The 22,912-nt window shown below is 41.7% G+C and overlaps 1 protein-coding gene across 2 annotated transcripts in view; it reads left to right on the plus strand.

The window, feature by feature from the left end:
* The first annotated feature begins 4,302 nt into the window (after positions 1–4,302).
* LOC148890012 (calmodulin-binding transcription activator 1-like) overlaps positions 4,303–22,912 on the plus strand; it is a 77,975-nt gene continuing 59,365 nt past the window's right edge. For both annotated transcript variants that reach the window (XM_089010547.1, XM_089010546.1), the window contains exons 1-3: positions 4,303–4,636; positions 7,761–7,856; positions 19,356–19,459. In XM_089010547.1, the coding sequence (XP_088866673.1) occupies positions 4,612–4,636; positions 7,761–7,856; positions 19,356–19,459 (225 nt within the window). In that variant the 5' untranslated portion in view covers positions 4,303–4,611. The remainder of the gene's footprint in view (positions 4,637–7,760; positions 7,857–19,355; positions 19,460–22,912) is intronic.

Consider the following 22,912-nt stretch of genomic DNA (forward strand, 5'->3'; position numbering starts at 1 on the left):
CCATAAAGACAAAATATATGGAATATAGGGTGTGATTTATCAATTTATGAATGTTTTACTTGCACAAATTCATTTCTGTATATTCATATGTGATAATGGTGATAATGTGTGATACTAGCTCCACATGTCTTATTGTTTTCCAATGTTAAGGTGCATGGAAACTTCACAGCATGAAATTGAGTGAGTATTGTTGATGTCGAACTCGAGACATGGGCACAGACTGGCAGCAGGTGTGCACTTTTATGGTTTTGTATATGAATAAGCGATAAATCAGTATTTCTTGTCTTTTTTTTGCACAACTTTCTATACTTCATCGAAGATCTGCATAAATTCTAAGTCATCTGCATGGGTCAAAAAGGCTTTTTGTTGCTGTTGAATACGAGAACAATGGCAGTCTCATTTGCCTATATTTGACATATGCGTATGTAACGGAGTTGTACACTTAGGTTATTAAATTATGAAGGAAGTGACGCAACGGCGCACAGTGTGGCACTATGTCCCGCCCATAGTTTCCAGAACAATCTCGAGGAGATTCAGGGTGAGTCGCAATTTTCTGTTGGTCTTGATTAACGCGCATTTTCATGACAATATCTTATTTTGTTTCCCCTTTTTTACTGTCTAGTGTTATCTAATTAGTTCCCTTATTCATTCGAGTCCAGATTACTTTTTGTGTCATTATTTACTTCACGTTTTGTCGAGTGGAATTTAGGAATATGCGCTTTTCTATCGCAGTTAATCACAAGACGAAACCCATGCGACTTCACCCATCCCTTCTGCCATACTGTGTTGCAGGTAATAATTGTTTCATTTCGTTTTTATTGAACAATATTTAGTTTCTTGTGTCGTGTTTCATTTGCCCGTGAGTGTCCGTGGCGAGTGGCGCCATTACAAGCGCACCGCGTGTTCTGCCGAGTCTCCGCCCATGATGCGTTCAGGGACATCTTGTAAATAACAGTGAACTTGTGTTGTATTCTCTTTTTCTGTAAATAACCACTATACGATCACACGTTGTTAATTCTGTTTTGTTATCTACAATGTTTTGCATTTGAGAACAATCTCGAGGAGATTCAGGTTAATCACAAGACGAAACCCATGCGACTTCACCCATCCCTTCTGCCATACTGTGTTGCAGAAATAAAAGAAATAAAAAGACACATCCACGCGTCTCGTCTTCATTAATACGGCAGCATCGTGGAGATGAAGACAGTCACTGTTGTGACACCCGTCACGGCACCAATGTGACGGGTGTCACAACAGTGACTGTCTTCATCTCCACGATGCTGCCGTATTAATGAAGACGAGACGCGTGGATGTGTCTTTTTATTTCTTTTATTTCTGCAACACAGTATGGCAGAAGGGATGGGTGAAGTCGCATGGGTTTCGTCTTGTGATTAACCTGAATCTCCTCGAGATTGTTCTCAAATGCAAAACATTGTAGATAACAAAACAGAATTAACAACGTGTGATCGTATAGTGGTTATTTACAGAAAAAGAGAATACAACACAAGTTCACTGTTATTTACAAGATGTCCCTGAACGCATCATGGGCGGAGACTCGGCAGAACACGCGGTGCGCTTGTAATGGCGCCACTCGCCACGGACACTCACGGGCAAATGAAACACGACACAAGAAACTAAATATTGTTCAATAAAAACGAAATGAAACAATTATTACCTGCAACACAGTATGGCAGAAGGGATGGGTGAAGTCGCATGGGTTTCGTCTTGTGATTAACTGCGATAGAAAAGCGCATATTCCTAAATTCCACTCGACAAAACGTGAAGTAAATAATGACACAAAAAGTAATCTGGACTCGAATGAATAAGGGAACTAATTAGATAACACTAGACAGTAAAAAAGGGGAAACAAAATAAGATATTGTCATGAAAATGCGCGTTAATCAAGACCAACAGAAAATTGCGACTCACCCTGAATCTCCTCGAGATTGTTCTGGAAACTATGGGCGGGACATAGTGCCACACTGTGCGCCGTTGCGTCACTTCCTTCATAATTTAATAACCTAAGTGTACAACTCCGTTACATACACCCCCCTTAAATTATGCAGAAGTGAGGCAACATACACACGGAAGACAACAGAAAGACCAACAGGCAAAATAGACAAGGTTATCGGGCAAGGATGTACAAAAATGCTGTCTAATTATGTCACTCATCTGACCAACTACGTCAGGTGACTGGAGTAAGGGATCTGTCGCCGGTGTGTCAGGGTCTGTGTGCTCGTCGGAGATGCACTGTACTGGGTCTGGGAAGGAACTCTGTCCCCACTAACATAAGTGGCCTCAGCTCGCACCTGCCCATTCCCCTCTGTACAAACTACATCACCCTGCATAGCACTACATAACTGTGACAGACTGGAGAAAGGTATCTGTTGCTGGTGTATCAGTTGTCTGTGCGCTCGTCGTAGATGCACTGCACTGGGTCTGGGAAGGAACTCTGTCCCCACTAACATAAGTGGCCTCAGCTTGAACCTGCCCATTCCCCTCTGTACAACCTACACCACTCTGGATTGCACTATACAACTGTTACACAGTTGGGAAGCCTCTACCTCTAGCAACACACTCATTCAAAGGTGTGCTACTGGTTAAATGTAAGGAGCTCATTCTTAGACTTAACACACGAAAACACGTACATGAAAAAAAACACACTAATTGCAAAACAGCAGGTCAGACAATTAACACACTACATGTATTTCCAAAACGGGGGTCGACACACCGTCCACCGAGTGATGGGACTGCACAGCGTCTTCATTGTGCAGCATCGCGGTCCCGGTCCGAAGTGGAGAGTCACTTGTGATCCGGGTCACGGCACCAATGTGACGGGTGTCACAACAGTGACTGTCTTCATCTCCACGATGCTGCCGTATTAATGAAGACGAGACGCGTGGATGTGTCTTTTTATTTCTTTTATTTCTGCAACACAGTATGGCAGAAGGGATGGGTGAAGTCGCATGGGTTTCGTCTTGTGATTAACCTGAATCTCCTCGAGATTGTTCTCAAATGCAAAACATTGTAGATAACAAAACAGAATTAACAACGTGTGATCGTATAGTGGTTATTTACAGAAAAAGAGAATACAACACAAGTTCACTGTTATTTACAAGATGTCCCTGAACGCATCATGGGCGGAGACTCGGCAGAACACGCGGTGCGCTTGTAATGGCGCCACTCGCCACGGACACTCACGGGCAAATGAAACACGACACAAGAAACTAAATATTGTTCAATAAAAACGAAATGAAACAATTATTACCTGCAACACAGTATGGCAGAAGGGATGGGTGAAGTCGCATGGGTTTCGTCTTGTGATTAACTGCGATAGAAAAGCGCATATTCCTAAATTCCACTCGACAAAACGTGAAGTAAATAATGACACAAAAAGTAATCTGGACTCGAATGAATAAGGGAACTAATTAGATAACACTAGACAGTAAAAAAGGGGAAACAAAATAAGATATTGTCATGAAAATGCGCGTTAATCAAGACCAACAGAAAATTGCGACTCACCCTGAATCTCCTCGAGATTGTTCTGGAAACTATGGGCGGGACATAGTGCCACACTGTGCGCCGTTGCGTCACTTCCTTCATAATTTAATAACCTAAGTGTACAACTCCGTTACACGTATTCATTAAGCAAAGAAAATGAGGGTGTTTTTTTATTCTAACCCTCATAAAATGGGCCAATGATAATTTTAAAACACACAGCACAACGTGTAAGAGTCAAAAAGTAAAGAAAAGAAGCAGAGGAAATGAAATGAAGTCCTACCACAATACTACTTTGTATTTACATGTATGTATTCATAGCTAAATACGTTTTTTGTGAGTTTGATACAAATTTTAAGAACATATTTTAATAAAATATATCCATTCATAAATTTCGAAACAAAAAAAAGCAATACTGAAATGAAAATATAATCTGTTCATAGCCAATGAAGGTCGTTTGTTCTTTCGAAACTTCCATCGACTTTTCATGACGTTCCCGACGGATGTTGCACTACCGCGCATGCGCGCGGCCTCTGCAGGCGCGTGCGGAGCTGTCCTTTCAGCACCAATGACAGAGGCCGCCTGCCCACGCGCATCTGCAAACTCTCACTCGTGTCTCCCCCGCACCGTGTTTCAGTTCACTTGGAAACGGCGAGAACGCGACCGCAGCTTGTGCGCGAGAGACAAAACGACGAAGCAGCGCTCGAGGAGGATGAGGAGGCTGTCAAGGTTGTCCTAGAATACAGACGTGCTGAAGTGACGTGATAGGGGCGTCAGGCGAAGAGAAGGGGCGCGCGTGAACGTCAGTGGGCGGACCTTTTCGGGAAGCGCCTCCATCTCGGATCCCCGCTGTCAATCACTGGCGTTTGAGCCAACGGCGCAACCCGACGTGGCATTTTGTCCCGCCTCCCGCTACCGAGTCGACTTCTCAGCCCCGCCCCCTCCTTGAGCTGTCCTCTCCGAGTGTGCACGCGCGTGCGCGGACTCCCCCCCGCCCCCAACCCGCCTCTTCCCACTCCACCCCGCTCCTACCACCAACACTAGGTCGAGTCGAAGAGGAGGAGGAGGAAGAGGAGGAGGAGGAGGAGGGATGAGGCGCGCGGCGGAGGGGAAATGGCTGCCGAAAACAAGCCGGAAGGTAAGACAGAAATATCGCTTTTAATTGAAGGTGGCGCCGCGTCGCTGTATTTGGCCTTGAGACGAGGAGACAACCGGCCACACGGGAACCGAGGGGGGAAGAGATGCGAGCCGGGCTTTCCCCTTTCTCGCTGTCCGAGCCGAAAATACAGAGGCGGGCTGTCTTGGTGCTGAGACAGCGACAGCATAAATAACCGACACGGAGTTACTGTGTTCTATCGGCGGGTGGTGGGAGGCAGTCGAACCGAGTGCTTTCCAAGCGTTTTAAAAAAACGATCGGAGGAACAAAAAAAAAAAGGATGAGCAGAGGATGAGAGTGGTTCACGCTGAAGGAATTCAGATGCTGCCCGCGTGCGTGGGGGCTCGCGCGTGCGTGTGTTTATGTGACTCTCCTTAAAGTGTAACAGACCGCTACATTTCAAATTTCCTGACGCACAACACTCAAGAGCTTTCAGTGTTCTATGTTGTGTGTGTGTGTGTGTGTATTTGTGTGTTTATGTTTATTAGCATATGTGGTTCTGATTGCTTCGCATGATCTACTTGCATTTAGGAGGAGGCAAGCGAAAGGGTGTGTGCGTAGTATAGTGTTTGATTCAGTTTTAAGCAGTACTGTTTTTCCCCCTCCACGTTTTAATCTCCCCTATTGAACTCTTGAGGTCATTATCACTCACATCCACCATTTAATTCAGACTTTTATGCATTCGTTCATGCATTATTTAAAAGGCGGCAACGTTATCGCTATCTCGTCCCGTGGATTCATTAATTTATGTTTTATTCAGTGTGTTTCATGTGATTTGTTTATATACACCCTCCCACCCCAGCCCACCGCCATCGCCAGCACCCTTGTCAATGTGTACAATGATTGCTTTCGTAGAATGCCAACAAACATGGTACGCATGAGAAACACCAGTTCCGACGCTGATTACATGCCGAAATGACATTCATATCACACCAAAGTCTTGACTGGGTTCTATTATTCAACTCTTGCTTGACCAGCGCTGATAAATGACTCCGGCTCTCCACTAGGGAGCGATACCGGCAGGTATTTCTCCATGGGGGGAGTGGGAAGGGGGAGGATAATTTTTTTGCAACACACATGCAGTGTCATATATTGGTAAGGCCCATTTTGTGACACAGAGCGCTGAAAGCTTCTTTCACGTCCACAAACGCACACGTGCAAGCGAGCGTGCAGTAAGTCGCCAGAGGCGGAGGGAAGGTCGTGGGTTGAGAGTCCCATTGCGTGAAAATACTTGAACTGAAAGATGAAGCAGAAGACCCATGGGCAGTTCAGCAGGCAGTGTAGCACATAAATATAAAACCACACCCCCTGCCCATATTGTGGCCACACACACACACACACACACACACACACACACACACACACACACACACACACACACACACACACACACACACACACACACACATACACACACACACACACACACACACACACACACACACACACACACATACGCGTTTTCTTGTTTTCTGGGGACCCCTTTCGGATCATCACTTACAGGGACCACCCTTTACAAATGACTTACAGCTAAAAAAAGAACAGGCATGCACACGGTGGCTTTGTCATCTTATACACACCTTTAAAGGACAACCGATGTCACTTTTTTGTTTCCTAACTGCCATCAGAAAAACGTTTTATAGCATCCAAAACACCCAAAACACGCAGTATGATAGTTTTATTCAAATGCAAAACACCAATAAAATGACTTAAAGTGTCCAAAATCTGCAAAAAAATTGAGCTGCGAATTGGGCATTTTCAGAAAGTCCCACCCCCAGTTCGTGACATCACGCCAAGACGTCTTGCATTGCTAGAGAATCAAAACAATGGCTTCAGATTCGGAGAATATGCTTTCTTGTTACACAAACACATCCAGTTATGAATGTGATTCAAATAGTTCTGAAGAGGAAAGCATACATGTTTGCAATCGATTAAAGAATTTATTCCGTGCCATTCTGGGGCAACATTGGGGGCAAATGTCTCACTCAAACGGGAGGCTTAAAATGGCGACCAGCTCCTGTGAGTAATTAATCAGCCCGTTTCCACAGGCTGATAAATTCCTTTCATGGAGCTTGGACGCCCTCTTCTGGCGGCTTTTTGGTGCAACACGAGGTTTTCAGACCAAACAAGTACAGCAAAATACATTGACGTGATGGAAGGACTGCTACAATGTGTCCTTTTTTTTCGGTCAGGGGCGTTCCTTCAGTGACGTCACGTACGGACTCGTCACCAACTCAAAAACAAGATTTCCGGAATATTCAGCACGAGTCTTAAAACGTAAAATATAGCTACATGCGGTGGAATCTTTGTAAAATACGCTGAGTAGAAGTCATTTGAAGCCATTTTACAAATTATGGACACAACTTGTCCGGAGACGTCGGTTGTCCTTTAAATATAAGACTTTATGAAGTAAATATAAGACTTTAATAAGTCATGTTTGGACCATGTCTTTTGGGGACTTTAGAAAAAACGATTTTACGTGTGTAATGGGGACTCAATTTCAATATATTTAAATAATTCATATACGATACTTACCAGGTACACTTGATTAATGGGGACTCACACATACACCCACACATGCACACACACGCAAACACACACATTGCACAAGGAAAGCTTTTGTCCACTCAACGTTGCATATAGGGAGCATGTAACAATTTACGAGGCAGTTGAATGAACGGCAAATGAATCAAGGCGGCGAGATCAGGAGACGGCGGTCCGACTCGACACCTCCCATAGCAGATGCGGCGATCACGAGTGGGCATACGAACAACATCCACTATATAGCTCGGAAAACCCTCTCCCTGTGCACTGGTTGGACTAGTTTGTCTCGTAGCAACAGTGGTCAGGGAAACAGAAATGATGAGGGTTGAGGAGAAACTAAAGCAGGGTACAAGTTAGTCACATGCGCGCGCACAGATAGCGTTTCCACTGTGGCCAATCGATCTCGGGATAACAATTGATGCTCCGAAAATGGATCAGCCCACATTCATATCAGTTGGAGTTGGCTTTGTGGGCTTAAGAGAGGAGAAAAGAATGGTTGGAAGACAAACAAATGCCAAGAGCTTCTCCCCAAATATGTCTTTGTCTTTTTCTCTTTCTGCAGGACTGAAGAAGATTAGAAATCCAGAGCGAATGGTCAGGATTGCAGTTGGTTACACGGGACACACCCCTCCCAAGAGTGATGACACTGACGCCAACAGTAAGAAGCACACAAACAAATGCCACACGTGTACGTGTATGTGTGTGTGTGTGTGTGTGTGTGTGTGTGTGTGTGTGTGTGTGTGTGTGCGTGTGTGTGTGTGTGTGTGTTCATTTAAGCGCCATGCTCACATTTGTCTGTAGCGCAGGGTAAGTCTGCGAATGAGTATAAAAGCTTTCTGGCAGAATGATGTGATGCAGGAACTGAGGTCTTGCTCTGTAACAGATCTCACACACACACACACACACACACACACACACACACACACACACACACACACACACACACACACACACACACACACACACACACACACACACACACACACACCAAAAATACACGCTATTGCCATGTTTCACTGCTGAGATGTCATGATAATTCAGCACTGTAACACGTAATGTTTATTCATGCATGCCAGTACAGTATTAACGGAGACACACACACGCACAAATGCACACACATTCACTCATTCACAAAATGTATAAATTGACAGGTATGAAATCCACACAAGCAACTCCTATTTTTTTAATCCAATTAACATGAAATCAACCTTGTTCTATTATGCATATGTCAACCAATAACTCGGTTCTATCTGCCTGCTTGTCTTTCCATCCCTTCACCTTCCTCCGCTCTGTCCATCTGATAATGCCCATAACCCCACACACATCCAACATCATCTCTTATCAACAACCAGTCTGAATGACCACTGCGTATCGAGGCGGTCCCTCTGGGCGCCGCGCAGATTGTCAACTTCAAGCATGCGACGATCCTGAGGCGACTTGGTGTGCCTCGGTGTTGACTTTAAGTAGGCCCGTTGAGGATTACAGATTCATAATGCCGTGTGTACGGATTAGCTTTGACAATAAACTACTAATAGCTGAAATGAGCCTTGCCTTTACTGTGACGTTCGATGGTGCAGTTTAACTCATTCGCTGCCATTCACAAATTTATTCGGGAATCTAAAATGTGACGTAGAGCGGCATTCCTGAATTTGTTAGGGTTTAGTTTTTCTGTGTAGCTCTCTCTCTTGTTTCTATTTATAATTGTATTGTATTTATTGCATTGTATTTGTGATTATATTTGATTTATTATAGTACTTATCCTTGTCTGTGACTGTAAAGTGTCCTTGAGAGCTTTGAAAGGCGCTTAAAATGTAATGTATTATTATTATCATTATTATTTCTTGCTTGGGTGCCGATAAAGCGCTGGCCAGATATCTGGCAATGTTTTTCCCTTCCACAAGGGGGCAACATTTGCCTTATTTTTCCATGTTAGAGCTGTGTTCCAGCTTCAAATGTTAAAGCGCGATATAAACTAATATGTATGTGTTATATTTTGGACAGCCTCACTCATTTCAAGATCATATAACTCCAGTCCCATATAATTTAGGAATTAACTCTTTTTTTCTGATGAAAGAAGAGAGTCTAAGGCAAGGGTGTCAAAGTCATTTTTTGCCGCGGGCCACATTGTGGTTATGGTTTTCTCTCGAGGGCCGTTATGAATTTGGGGAACCCATTAAAATGTTTAAACCCCTTCAAATATTACATATAGAGCACACAGCAAATTAATGAATAACTCGTTTTCAAATCTGAAGTCAAGAATAATGACTTTTATTGTGGTTGACATCCAAAAATATTAAATTTTGGCTCAGATTTTAGCAATCATCATGGAATTTAACAAGTTTGATTTGCTTTCGCGGGCCGAAAAAACTGATGTGGCGGGACGGATTTGGCCCGCGGGCCTTGACTTTGACACTTGTTGTCTAAGGTTTCTTACGCTGCATTGAATGTTTTTGTAGTCCTAAAATTCAATCTTCACAATTCAATATTCTGTGGGTCCTGCAATTTGAGTGAAAATAATAAAATCTGGCACTGGCATTTTTTGCACGTCTGGCAGTGAATGAGTTAATTGCATTGAGCAAGTTTAATTCACACAGAATATTGAGTTTTAGGACTACATAAACATTCAATGTGTCCCAATTTGCTAGGTGGAGGTGGTGGTGGACCTAAAAAAAGCAGGCAGGAGGGAGGAGCAGGGTGTATGTGACAAATTGTATTAAATAAAGTCAGCAGGAACAAAATCTGAAACAACAATGTCATCAGAACATAAAGGTCCAATATAACAAAAAAAACAAGAGTTAAAACATAACAAGATGAAACAAACCTGACAGGGTGAAACAAACAATGACCCGACACTGAATGGCCGTGCCAGGAGTCCTTTTAACTGCCACTGATTAAAATGACCCAAACCTGTGCACCTGGAGGCAGGGCTCTTCAGTACCACCTGTTGGCCGCAAACCAAAACGTGACACAATTCAGTGTAAGAAACCTCTCTTCGTGAGAAAAAAAAGTTAATTCCTAAATTATATGGATCTGGAGATATCTGAGCTTGAAATGGGTCCGGCAGTCCAAAATACAATACAATACATACATAGTGGTTTATATAGCACTTTAATAACAGCTGAAGTTGAAACGAAGCGCAAACATGAAAACCTTGTGTGTGATTGCGTGTGTTGAAAAATGAATCAAGGGGCCACTGAAAATATGACCGCGGGCCACACGCATCCCACGGACCACCAGTTGAGCAACCTTCTCTAAACTCCACTTAATTTAAATGTGATTGTGAGTATGTGTTAATTTATTCTGCTCTGAGATTGACTGTTGACCAATCCGGGTTATTTAATAATCTTCTTCTTTTCCTTTCGGCTTTTCCCTTCAGGGATCGCTACAGCCAATCAATGTCCTCCATCTAACCCGGTTTTGTGCATCCTCTTCTCTCACAACAGCTACCTTCATGTCCTCTTTGACAACATCCATAAACCTCCTCTTCGGTCTTCCTCTCGTTCTCCTGCCTGGCATCCTTCTCCCAATATAGTCACTCTCTCTCCCTCATTTTAATAATAATAATAATAATAATAATAATAATAATAATAATAATAATAATAATAATAATAATAATAATAATAATAATACATTACATTTTAAGCGCCTTTCAAAGCTCTCAAGGACACTTTACAGTCACAGACAAGCATAGATACAATAATAAATAAAATACAGTTATAAATAGAAACAACAGAGAGAGCTACACAGAAAATGCAATTTTAAATAAGTGGGTTTTAAACTACCTCCCAACCCCCAAGTCATGAAGAGAAGCACTGTAGAAAATGGACGGATGTTTAGATGTTGGATCGAAGTTGAGGCCTTACTCACTTCTGTAGTCCCAGTTGGAGGATTACCCGAGGAAAAGTTTATCAGCAGAATGATAAAATTAGCATGCACGCCTAGCGCTCTACCCCATCACCACCTCACCCCCGCCATTCTCTCTCCCCTGCATCCATCCTCCCCCTTACACCCTAACTCATCCCGTGCAGCACCCCCCCTCCCCCCTTTTGCCTTTCTTCTCTCTGCCCTCATGCCCTCCCTCCCATCCCTCTAGCTGCTGCGCAATGAGCCTTTCTTTCTCTATGTCACATTAATTTTATCCTGAAAAGAGAGAGAGAGTGTGTGGGGGGGGGCAGGGTTGGGGGGGTAAAAATATCCCCTGACACATCGTAATATCAGAATGGGGGAGGGGGGGGGCGTTAAGAGTTGCATTTGGAGCATATCTCTTCACTGAAGAGGATTTCATAATTAACTGACAGTCTTCCTCACAAGGGCATTGGCTTGTTTCTGTGTTAAATATGGAGATGGCAGTTTTACGAGGTAAAATATTCATTAGTCGCAGACTTCAGTTGTGTGTGATTTTGGTATCAATCAAAGCATTTGATCAGCCGCGAAAGCAGCGTTTCACTTTGGTCAACGCTTTCTGGCTAGTATGTGACTTCAAGGACAACCGACGTCTCCGGACAAGTTGTGTCCATAATTTGTAAAATGGCGTCAAATGACTTCTACTGAGTGTATTTTACAAAGATTCCACCGCATATAGCGAGATTTTACCTTTTAAGACTCGCGCTGAATATTCAGGGAGTCTTGTTTTTGAGTTGGGGACGAGTCCGTACGTGACGTCACTAAAGGATCGCCCTTCACTGTAAAAAAGACGCATTGTAGCGGTCCTTCCATCACGTCAATGTATTTTGCTGTATTTGTTTGGTCTGGGGACCTCGTGTTGCACCCAAAAGCCGCCAGAAGAGGGCGTCCAAGCGCCCTGTAAGGAATTTATCAGCCTGTGGAAACGCAGGTGGCCATTGGAGGTCACCATTTTCTGCCTTTTTTTTGGGTGAGAGATTTTCCCCCAATGTTGCCTCAAAATGGCACAAATAAATTCTTTAATCGATTGCAAACATGTATGCTTTCCTCTTCAGAACTATTTGAATCATATTCATAACTGGATGTATAACAAGAAAGCATATTCTCCAAATCTGAAGCCATTGTTTTGATTCTCGAGCAAGGCCAGACGTCTTGGCGTGACGTCACGAACTGGGGGCGGGACTTTCTGAAAATGCCCAATTCGCAGCTCAATTTTTTTGCAGATTTTGGACACTTTAAGTAATTTTTATTGGTGTTTTGCATTTGACTAAAAATATCATACTGTGTGTTTTGGGTATTTTGGATGCTATAAAATGTTTTTCGGTGTCAGTTAAAAAAAAAAAAAGTGACGTCGGTTGTCCTTTAATACGATATTAGGCCCTCCTTTTCTGGTGTTATCCCCTTATTTTGGACTGCTTTTCACGCATGCGTTTGACTAAAATGAAGTAACGCTGTTACATTATTAATGTAGTCTATATTATGCAGTATATAAAGTCAAACGCAAGCTCTTCTGTGATCCTCGTTGACTTCCAGATTGTCAAAACTAATTTCCCAGAGGAAATAATGTAAAGGAGGAAGTAAAGCGAGCCGTGTATCACGCAACAGAAGTGAAACGAAAATAAACACAATGCACTTACGCTTTGAAGACACCCCCCATCCCCCAATATAAATACTGGACATTTTACAAGCCCCTGCTCAACTGATATATGCAATATTAACTCATTTAAAGGACGACCGACGTCTCCGGACAAGTTGTGTCCATAATTTGTAAAATGGCTTCAAGTGACTTCTACTGAGCGTATTTTACAAAGATTCCACCACATATAGCTATATTTTACGTTTTAAGACTTGTACTGAATATTCCGGAAGTCTAGTTTTTGAGTTGGTGACAAGTCCGTACGTGACGTCACTGAAGGAACGCCCCTGACCGAAAAAAAAACGACACATTGTAGCAGTCCTTCCATCACGTCAGTTTATGGGTATAAAATGCTTTCAAATTATTTACCTTTGTAAAAAAATCATATCGCAAAAGCCTAGCGTTGGTACATGGGTGTGTTGACTTTTGATATTAATTTCAGTGTTACCTCTACTTATGAACATAATTGGTTCCCAGAAACTGTGTGTAAGGCGAAAAGTGTGTCTTCCAAACATTAATTTCCCATAGGAAACCATTATAAATGAAAATAATCCGTTTCCAGGTCCCCATAAAACATAATTTTCCCCTAAATAAGCCTTAAAACTACACAAAATACACCTTATTTTACGTATAATAAATGCGCTATTGTATTGTAACTAAAGAAATAAACTGAACTATATAATAAAGTCGTTTTATTTACCTTTGTGATGGTCGTTGATGTCGTTGCCTCTTGATGATATCTGAATGAAGTTGCTGTGCTTTCTTGGTGATGATATCCTCACTAACACGGTGCCCTGCGGGCTGCTTTTCGTTAATCCATATCAACAGAAGTTTTTAAACCTCTTCTATTGCCTGAGACCGTTGCTTCGACAACAGAAACACCCTTAGCCAGACGTAGCAATGGTCGACTTAGCATACTGGTATTGGGATGCTAAGTCACACAAACGCACACCTCGTTCGTTTGTGTTCGTTGCTTGACCGTAATTTTGTTTTGTGTCCTCTTCGGCTGAACACTAGCCTGTGGTAGGGTATTTTTCGCTCCCAAAAAAAGCAAAAGGTATCCACTCGATAGCAAACCACATATGCCACATATGCACTCAGAGGGAAGGGTGTGTGTAAAAGTAGTCCGGCAGCCACGATGGAGCTGTTCGGCCGTGTGGTTTGGCGTTCTTCTGCCGAAAAACAAGTCCGCCAGCCATTGTAGCGCTCCGTGTGTTTCCCGAACAGTAGTTTGGATGCCAAAATTCTATTCTCGCGATTTAATGGTCGTAAGGCGAAAAGTGCGTTAGCTAAAGCGTTCGTAAACCGAGGTATCACTTTATATGACTGGAGAGGGAATGTGGGGGTAGTAGGGGAGGTTAGTTGCAGAGCAAGACTGTCACCTAGTGGCACATGATAAGTGGAATTAAAAATTTATACTGCATGAATTGCATTTACTCATAATTTACTGCACAGTCAGAACTTTCCCAACGTGGGGGGAGATTCCATTTCTGTTGACACGTCACCCATCATTGGTCTCGATGCGCGGTGGCGTCACGACAAAAGCAAAACACGCTCACAGGATGGCGTCTAGCATGATATAACACCTAACGAGGATTCAAACGCCGAGATATTTTTCTGAAACGTTTTGGTTGCTCTCCAAATGACATCATAATTCTATATTTAGCAACCTGTTCGTAGCATCCTGGGACAAGTCATTTCCCTTGGTAGCCAAGAACTTCAGAGAACGAAAGTTGTTTTGTTTTTTTTGTCCCATCGTAGTACAGCTCCGCTGAGGATCATTTAGAACAGATGGAAGGCGATTACCCGCAGAATATAATATATGAACGGGGTAGGGGTGTGCATTGTGAGAAATAACACAACTCTTCAGGGTGTTAAAGCTCATCTATAACATTGGCCCTCTGTTGAGTAGGAAGCTGTGTCAGGAGGATGGGTTAATATGGCGATCGTGTCCATGAAGGTGCGCTTTGAAAGGGATTTTCAGCACCAAGGTCACCGTAGGAAGAAAAAAAAAGAAAGAAAAAGGAAAAAAAAGTGGCTCTGGGACAAATACTGTGATGTGTGTGTGCCTTGATTGGCAAGCACCGTTGTGTGTTTGAATGTGTGCACGCGTGGGTGTGTTTGTGTGCGGAATGGCTTTGTTTGATGTGGTGGTTCTGGTACATTTCAAAGGCGAGGCTCTGATGAGAATTCTTTAGAACAGCAGGAGGAGGGGGGGGGGGGTTCGGGTATGGGGGGGGGGGGGGGGTTATAGCCAGGAGAGGATGAGTTTAAACGCTGATTGGCATTCACGGCAGAGAGGCTGGAACGCTGAAGAAATTAGGCTTTAACTAAGCCGCACCATTCAGCTGTTTAACTAAGCTGTGGCACCGATTGGCTGTTTGAAATTCTGTCTTCTCAGGCCTTCTATTAATAAATGCATAATTGATTAGGGGCAGCATACGTGCTGGAAACACACTTCCCTCCCCACGCCAACACACGTACAAGACAAGAACCGCCCTCCTGTCCGGGAGCGCCACTTATCTTTGTGTTGCTCCACCTCTTGTCCTTGCAAAAATTGCGGCTGTGGAAATATTTCTCTCCCCTGCTAAGTTTCTTTTTTTGCCTTTCAATGGATGTCCTCCCTCTCGCCCCCCCCCCCCCCCACTCCTGCTTTGACCCCCCCAAACCACACCTCACCCTTCGTCTCTCGTTCCGTCATCTGCCCTCAGGTAGAGTATATAATTCATATCTTCCCAGGGGAGTCATGAATGGACGCCCTCCACTCAAATGCTTATCAATAACCTTTGAGTGCACCTCTCGCTTTGATTTCCAAGCCGCATATCTGTTGGATACATGCTAGCAAATGGACACAGATACACTTGCGCATACGCAGGGGGCTCTACCTGTGAGAGGACATTTACAACCGGCCAAGTGATATTTTGTGATGCACCGAGGGATTTTTTTTTTGTCCTTCGTCTTCTCTGTATTTCATTGCACCTTTGTTTTGACAACCTGCCCTTTGCAGCGGAGGTATTGGTGTCGGCGTCGACTATGATTAGTGGTTGTGCGCTTATGGATCTCCCAAAAAGGGCAACAAATAACTTATATTGATATTTTGGCTCGTCACCTCACAGCAAGACGGTTCACGGTTTGATGTCGCTCCGGCTTCCTCTCGCAAACAATAAGAAACACATGGCGGGTGGATGAACTTTTCAAACATTTTTTTTTCCAATTTGAAATAAATTGTCAAATGCCATAAACAGCACCCTAAACATTAGCTTCTCAGCACTGATTGGCTTACAACAGCGCTGAACTTTTTGGTTACATGGTGTGTAAGTAACTGTTACACTGACGCAGTTCTCTTAATTTTTGTCCTGTTGAGTTTACAGCAGCAGGTTGTTTTAAAGTGGACATAAAACTTGCCGCTTGTAAAAAACGTTTTCGTAATGTAAAACAAAAATAGACCCGAGACGAAGCACCACTGGGTTTTATCACAATGTTCAGGCTTCTTTGAAAATTAGTCTATCCGCATTGAACAGCTTGACTCGGTAATATTTGTCCGAATGTGCTGCATGTACAATGTACACAGCCCTCAGCGCCCATTTTTATTTGTTTTTACTTACATATATATGAGACAGAGAGAGCGTAAAAATTAAAAGTTCGGTCCAAACTGGAAAAGGTGCAGAACTGTATTGCCCAATTTTTGCTCAATTAGACCAATGTGTCCGTCAGCCGTTTATCAACTAAAATATTATTGTTTTTAGAGTAAATAATCAAATTACATTGATTTTATCCATCATATACACATTAAAATTAATCATTTAAAATACAAATATAAATATATATATAACAAAATACATATATCAGTGTCAGGCCGTGAATTTTATCGCCAGGCCTTCAGTAGTGCTACGTCTGATTTACTACACATCCACTAGAGGATGCCGTTAGGTATGAAATAACTTGTGACTAGATAGATAGATAGATAGATAGATAGATAGATAGATAGATAGATAGATAGATAGATAGATAGATAGATAGATAGATAGATAGATAGATAGATAGATAGATAGATAGATAGATAGATAGATAGATAGATAGATAGATAGATAGATAGATAGATAGACATTTTATACAAATTTAATTGTATATACAGCTAGACTTTTTAGATGCCCTTATCAGTCAAGCAACATTCCAAAATATTGATTTCAAGAAGTATCAGAATCAGAAAACCATTATTCGTCCCACAATGGGGATATTTGCAGTACATCCAAAATTGCAGTACAGTAAATTCAAAGAATCAGATGTAATTTCTATCGACTCAGCTGCCCAAAATTTCCCAGAAACTACTAAAATATCATTGACACTTGAAAAAAAAAAGTTGTAGTGGCCTAAACCATGACAGTTTGACCGGTAAGATCTTTTGCAACCTTTGAGATATGGTTTTATCTCACGTATGCGTCATATTTCAAATTGTACAACCTTGGACCCTTTGGAGAGTCCACTGCCGTATCCATTCTACTATGAGTGGACTCAAAATAAATTGCCATACTCATATTCACTTTTCAGAAGAGCCACGCCACAGTGGGTTGAAATATGACGAGTAAAGACAAGACAAAATGTGTGCTCATTCAACTCTACAAGGTTTTGGAGGTGCCGTTAATTCTTGACTCGTGTCTCTCTGGGGGGCTTATTTATGGGTTTTGCACATCACCATCATCATCATCATCATCATCATCGCTGTCGTCATCTTCACGAAATGTAACAGATTTTCTTTTCACCAGACGAGCGTAATTTACTCCTTAGTTCCTTTTAGAAGACTCTCACAAAGCGCTCATGACCCAAAATACACTATCGAGCGACGGCGCTATAAAAGAGAGTGAGCGACACCCCATCCAATTGGACGGGATTGTTTCCAACCAAATGAACTCATAATGTATGATAATGGCGCTCCTCTGGAACCAAATCTGTATCGGTGTGGGCCTGCGAGTTTTATGTGTGCTGCTCCATTTGGAATCCAAAATGAAGTATTCTGCCACTCCCTTCTGCGCATTACGTTGTTTGACTTGGTACCGTGTCTATAAAATTAGAAACCTCGCCATACCATGCGGTACATCATCAGCCCTGAAATGAAAATACAAATTGGTGGACATTGTAGGGCGCACTATAATGTCTGTTGTGTGTGTGTGGGGAGGGGGGGGGGGGGGGGGGGTGGATTCCTACTGCATGATTATGAACCTAAAGTGAGATGTCCTTGAGGACTTTGAAAGGCACTTAAAATGTAATGTATTATTATTACAATAATGTATTATTATATATTATTATTAGTAATTATTATTATTATTATTACAGTAAAGTCTCGTTATATCGATAGTCCGAAAAAATATCGATACTATTTTATATCCGAACTGCAAGGAGAAAATTACATGCGCGTGGGTCGGATATATCGATAGTCCCGGTTATATCGATATTTTTTCGGACTCTCGAGAATATCGATATAACGAGACTTTACTGTATTATTATTATTATATTACAGTAAAGTCTCGTTATATCGATATTCAATCGGGAGTACCGCTTATTAAAAATATCGATATAACGCGGGACTAGCGATATATCCGACCCTGTTTGCATGATATTTTCTCCGTGCGTGCATAGAAATAGTATCGATATAACCGGGACTATCGATATATGCGATATCGATATAACGAGACTTTACTGTATATAATGTATTATTATTATTATTATTACTTTTTTAAAAATCATTGTTAATATTATTATTATTATATATTATTATTATTTTATATTATAATATATAATGTATTATTATTATTATTATTATTATTATTATTATTATTATTATTATTATTATTATTATTATTATTATTATAAGACTATTGCCCTCACACATGTTTTCCTCACTGATGATTGCTAACATTTTGCACTTTGTCTTTCTCATAAAAAAAAAAAAAACATAACAGTATTATGATGGATTAACGCCTTTTATCAAACTCAGCTCTTTACGTCCTTGACGCCCATGAACAAATAATTATGCTAAATCGCATGCTGAACTCATTCACCTGCCATTCCTGAATTTATTCGGGAATTGAAAAGTGTGATGTGGAGCGCCATTGCCAAATGTGTTCGGGTTTTAGTTTTTCTTGCGGTGGGAGGGGGGTTGCTGATAAAGCTCTGGTCAAACCTCTAGCAATTCAAAATTCTAAATCTAAAATGTATTCTAAAAAGATGTACTGTATGAGGGGGCTTTCATTATTAGTTTAATTTATTTTGAGCGTGGAATGAGTTACAAGAAATACAGAAAAAAAACATTGAAAAGATATTGAAGAAAAAATGCCTAAAAATAAATACATGTTTCTTTTTTTTTTAACTATTCACTGCAACAAATGTTATCAAAAAGAACCAACATTTTTTATAAGTGTGAAGGCTCTGGCTCACCTGCGACTAATGAAGACTTAAAATGGTTCGTTGGATCCCAATGTCAGAGAGATACATGGCGCCATGGCTAAAGTCAAAAACGACGTGCAGCGGATCGCAAATTCGGAAAAATGTCATGCATTTGTCTTCACTTGGAACTCATTTCTTTCTTTACCTTCACCCTCCTCTCCCATCCCCGCACTCCAGGTGAACCGGGCCAGTTGAAAATCTACCTTCCGAAGAAGCTTCTGGAGTGTTTGCCCAAATGTTCCTCTCTGCCTAAGGAGCGCCATCGTTGGAACACTAACGAGGTGAGAATGTGACACACTCGTGAGGGAAATATATGTGACAGTGAGATCAACTCGGTGTTGTGCCCGCTGACTCATTTCAAACTGAAGTCACCATGAGGGCTGGATGAAGAGGAGGTAAACAAACACCAGGGTTGTTTTTATTTTCATTATCTAAACTTAAAGTTGTGACACGAGGAATAGAAAATAAACAGACAAAGCCGAGCTCAGCGGTAAAATGCGACAGGTTTTGGCATCCGGTGTTTGCTTTGTTGCCTCAACGGGTTTGACAGTTGCTGTCCGGAGGACACAAAGCCTTTTCGTGTTGGACTCTTAATTCTAAGCGCTCGCTCTACTCACTGCTGATGCTTTTCCAATGACCAAATCAGGTACTTTTTTTTCCCACTGATCACACCAGGTACTTTCTTTTCCACAAGTACAGTGTGACCTTGGCTTACGAACTAAATTGGTTCCCAGACAGAGTGTGTAAGATGAAATGTGAGTATCCCAAAAATTAATTTCCCATAGGAAACCATTAAAATGAGAATAATCCGTTCCCAAGTCCCCATAAAACATAATTTTCTACTTTCTAATTTTCCAAGCCTTAGAACTACACAAAATATACCTTATGTATAATAAATGTGCTATAGTATTATGATTAAAGAAATAAACTGTACTATACAATAAAGTCATTTTGTTTACCTTTGTGATGGTCGTTAATGGCTTGATGGAATGAAGTGTCCAGTTTCCTCAGCATTAAACACTTGATGAGGAACGTAACCTTCTTCTTTCACCATCTTGAGGAATGATGCCTCGTAGGTGCTTTCTCTGTGATAATTGTATCTAGTTCATCGTCAATTGTGATCTGTTTAGCTGGGTTGATAGCTTTTTGCATCAAGTGTACAGATGACTTGCGCGAGTTATTTGTGGAGCCTGATTGATGGGATATTTTAACCTTCCAGTCTATACTCTGCTTTTGAACTATCAAAGTTTAAACATGTCTAAATTTCATTGTTTTCTATCCATTTTCTAACCTTTTTTGTTTTTCTTTTATTTTTCACTTTTATTTTTTTGTTTAAAACACTGTCATTTCCCTTTCGTGTGTGTTTTCTCGCGCTCTCTCTCTGTCTGCCTGTCTCTTTAATGTTTAACTCCCCCCCACTGCTGGTTTCTTGACCAATCACGTGGCTTTAACCGAAGACGCCATTTTGTTTTTTGGAGAACGTCCTTACTCTCTCTCTGTCTGTAACCCCATCCCCCACTGCTGCGTTCTTGACCAATCACGTGGCTTTAACCGAAGACTGGGGGCGGGGAATAGAGGACAAAAACAGTGGCCACCATTTTCTTGTTCGGCGAACGGGCTCGTTCGCGAACGACACATCACTCATTGTGGCAGCTCCGCGTGTATCCCGAAAAATAGTTTGTATGCCAAGGTAAAATTTTCATAAATGTAACGTTCGTAAACCGAAAAGTTTGTAAGCCAAGGGCTTCGTAAACCGAAGTTTCACGGTACTAATTTACGCACAGGGGTCATTATCCAAATATTTTATGCTCCCTTCAGTGTGATGTGAAAAATAACTTCTATGCATATACAATGTTCAATATATTTTTATTCAGTCATTTAGAGTATGGGTTTTTTGTCTTTACATATTAAAGTGCATAGTTAAAATCAAAACTATGTAAAATGTTACCATGAAATACTATCCCATAAAATGAAATATATATTTTTAGGTATAAAAAAAATCTCAATTGATTTTTTTATGATCACTTTGGCCTACGATTTTTGTATTATTTATTTATTTTTGCTCTGTTTGGCTGCCAATTGGCTGATGAGCATTCCAGGGTGTACGCCACCCCTCACCCAATGTCATTTGGGCTCGGCTACAGCTCATCTGCGACCCTAATGAGGACAAACGCCATATAGAAAATGAACGGATGGATGCTCATGTTGACTTCCTCTGTCACTGTGCCAGCTGTTCTGCTCCACAGTCTCCATTTTGCTGTAGCGGTCAGTTTCTTTGCTGCTTTCAGCCTCCCCTTGAAATAATTTACGTGTCCTCAGTATACAGAATACCTTCAATGTCTTTTGTTTACGGCGACGTCTCGCTTCCTGACTCCAACCGGCCCAAACCGAGACGAGTAGAGCCGAGCCAATCTGTGCAGTGCAAATTTTCAGCCATGTTTTTTTTATCCTGCAGATGGAATGAACTATAGGTCAGTAGAAGAAGGGAAAACATATCTCAACATTGTTACTAGGCGACCATAGACGCTGTTAAATGCATGCTATTTTGGGCTCTTTCATTTTTTTTCTCTTCCTCGTGTGTAAATGGTGGCTTAGATACTTTGTGTAATGTTGCCGTCAAAACAAAAGGGAAGAATGAACAATGAAAAGCTCCCTGCGATGAGTAAACAACAAAAGTAGTGACCGTGCACCTTGTGAATTTGATCGTGAGTTGTTGTTGTTTTTCACACCTCATTAGTCAGCCACAAATGTGTGAATTCTTAGTGGACAAGCAAACCCACCACCCCCTCTCAGATCAGATACCACTGAAGGATGTAGATATTAGTATACGTTTGTTCGCTGTTTGACTGAAATTTGAGCCTAAAATAATTGCCGTAAAATATCGATGAAAAGGTTTCTTCAGCTGTTATCTGTACTTCTTTGAAGGTGTCGGACGTTTCGCTTCTTATCCAAGAAACTTTGTCAGCAAACTAAAGTCTTAGTGGTAGTTTAGGCCCTATATATATATATCCCTACCAGTAAGACTTTAGTTTGCTGATGAAGTTTCTTGGATAAGAAGCGAAACGTCCGACACCTTCAAAGAAGTGCAGATGACGGCTAAAGAAACCTTTTCATCGATGGACCACTCCTGTACGACAGAGCTTACACAGACGTATTGGCGTCCACAGGCTGATAAATTCCTTAGATGGCGCTTGGACGCCCTCTTCTGGCCTTCTGTCGGCTTTTGGGTGCAACACGAGGTCCCCAGACCAAACACGTACAGCAAAATACATTGACGTGATGGAAGGACCGCTACAATGCGTCTTTTTTACAGTCAGGGGGGGTCCTTTAGTGACGTCACGTACGGACTCGTCACCAACTCAAAAACAAGACTTCCTGAATATTCAGCGCAAGTCTTAAAACCTAAAATCTCGCTATATGCGGTGGAATCTTTGTAAAATACGCTCAGTAGAAGTCATTTGAAGCCATTTTACAAATTATGGACACAACTTGTCCGGAGATGTCAGTTGTACTTCAAGGTGTGCCTAATAGTTCATTGGCCTTATATATGAAAAAAGTTTGAAATTACACCTTTCATCAGGTGTGCGCCTTATACTGCGGTGCGCCTGATAAACTGGAATATACAATATTTGTTCTTTTAAAAACTTTCATCATTTCATTTTCCCCAATTGCTTAAAAAATGATGAATCGACATCCTTAACGATCAGTTCCTCAACTCATCAATCACTTTGATC

Source organism: Hippocampus bargibanti, linkage group LG12 (genome assembly GCF_051943395.1).
Source record: "Hippocampus bargibanti isolate YZ-2025 linkage group LG12, ASM5194339v1, whole genome shotgun sequence".
Classification (NCBI taxonomy): domain Eukaryota; kingdom Metazoa; phylum Chordata; class Actinopteri; order Syngnathiformes; family Syngnathidae; genus Hippocampus; species Hippocampus bargibanti.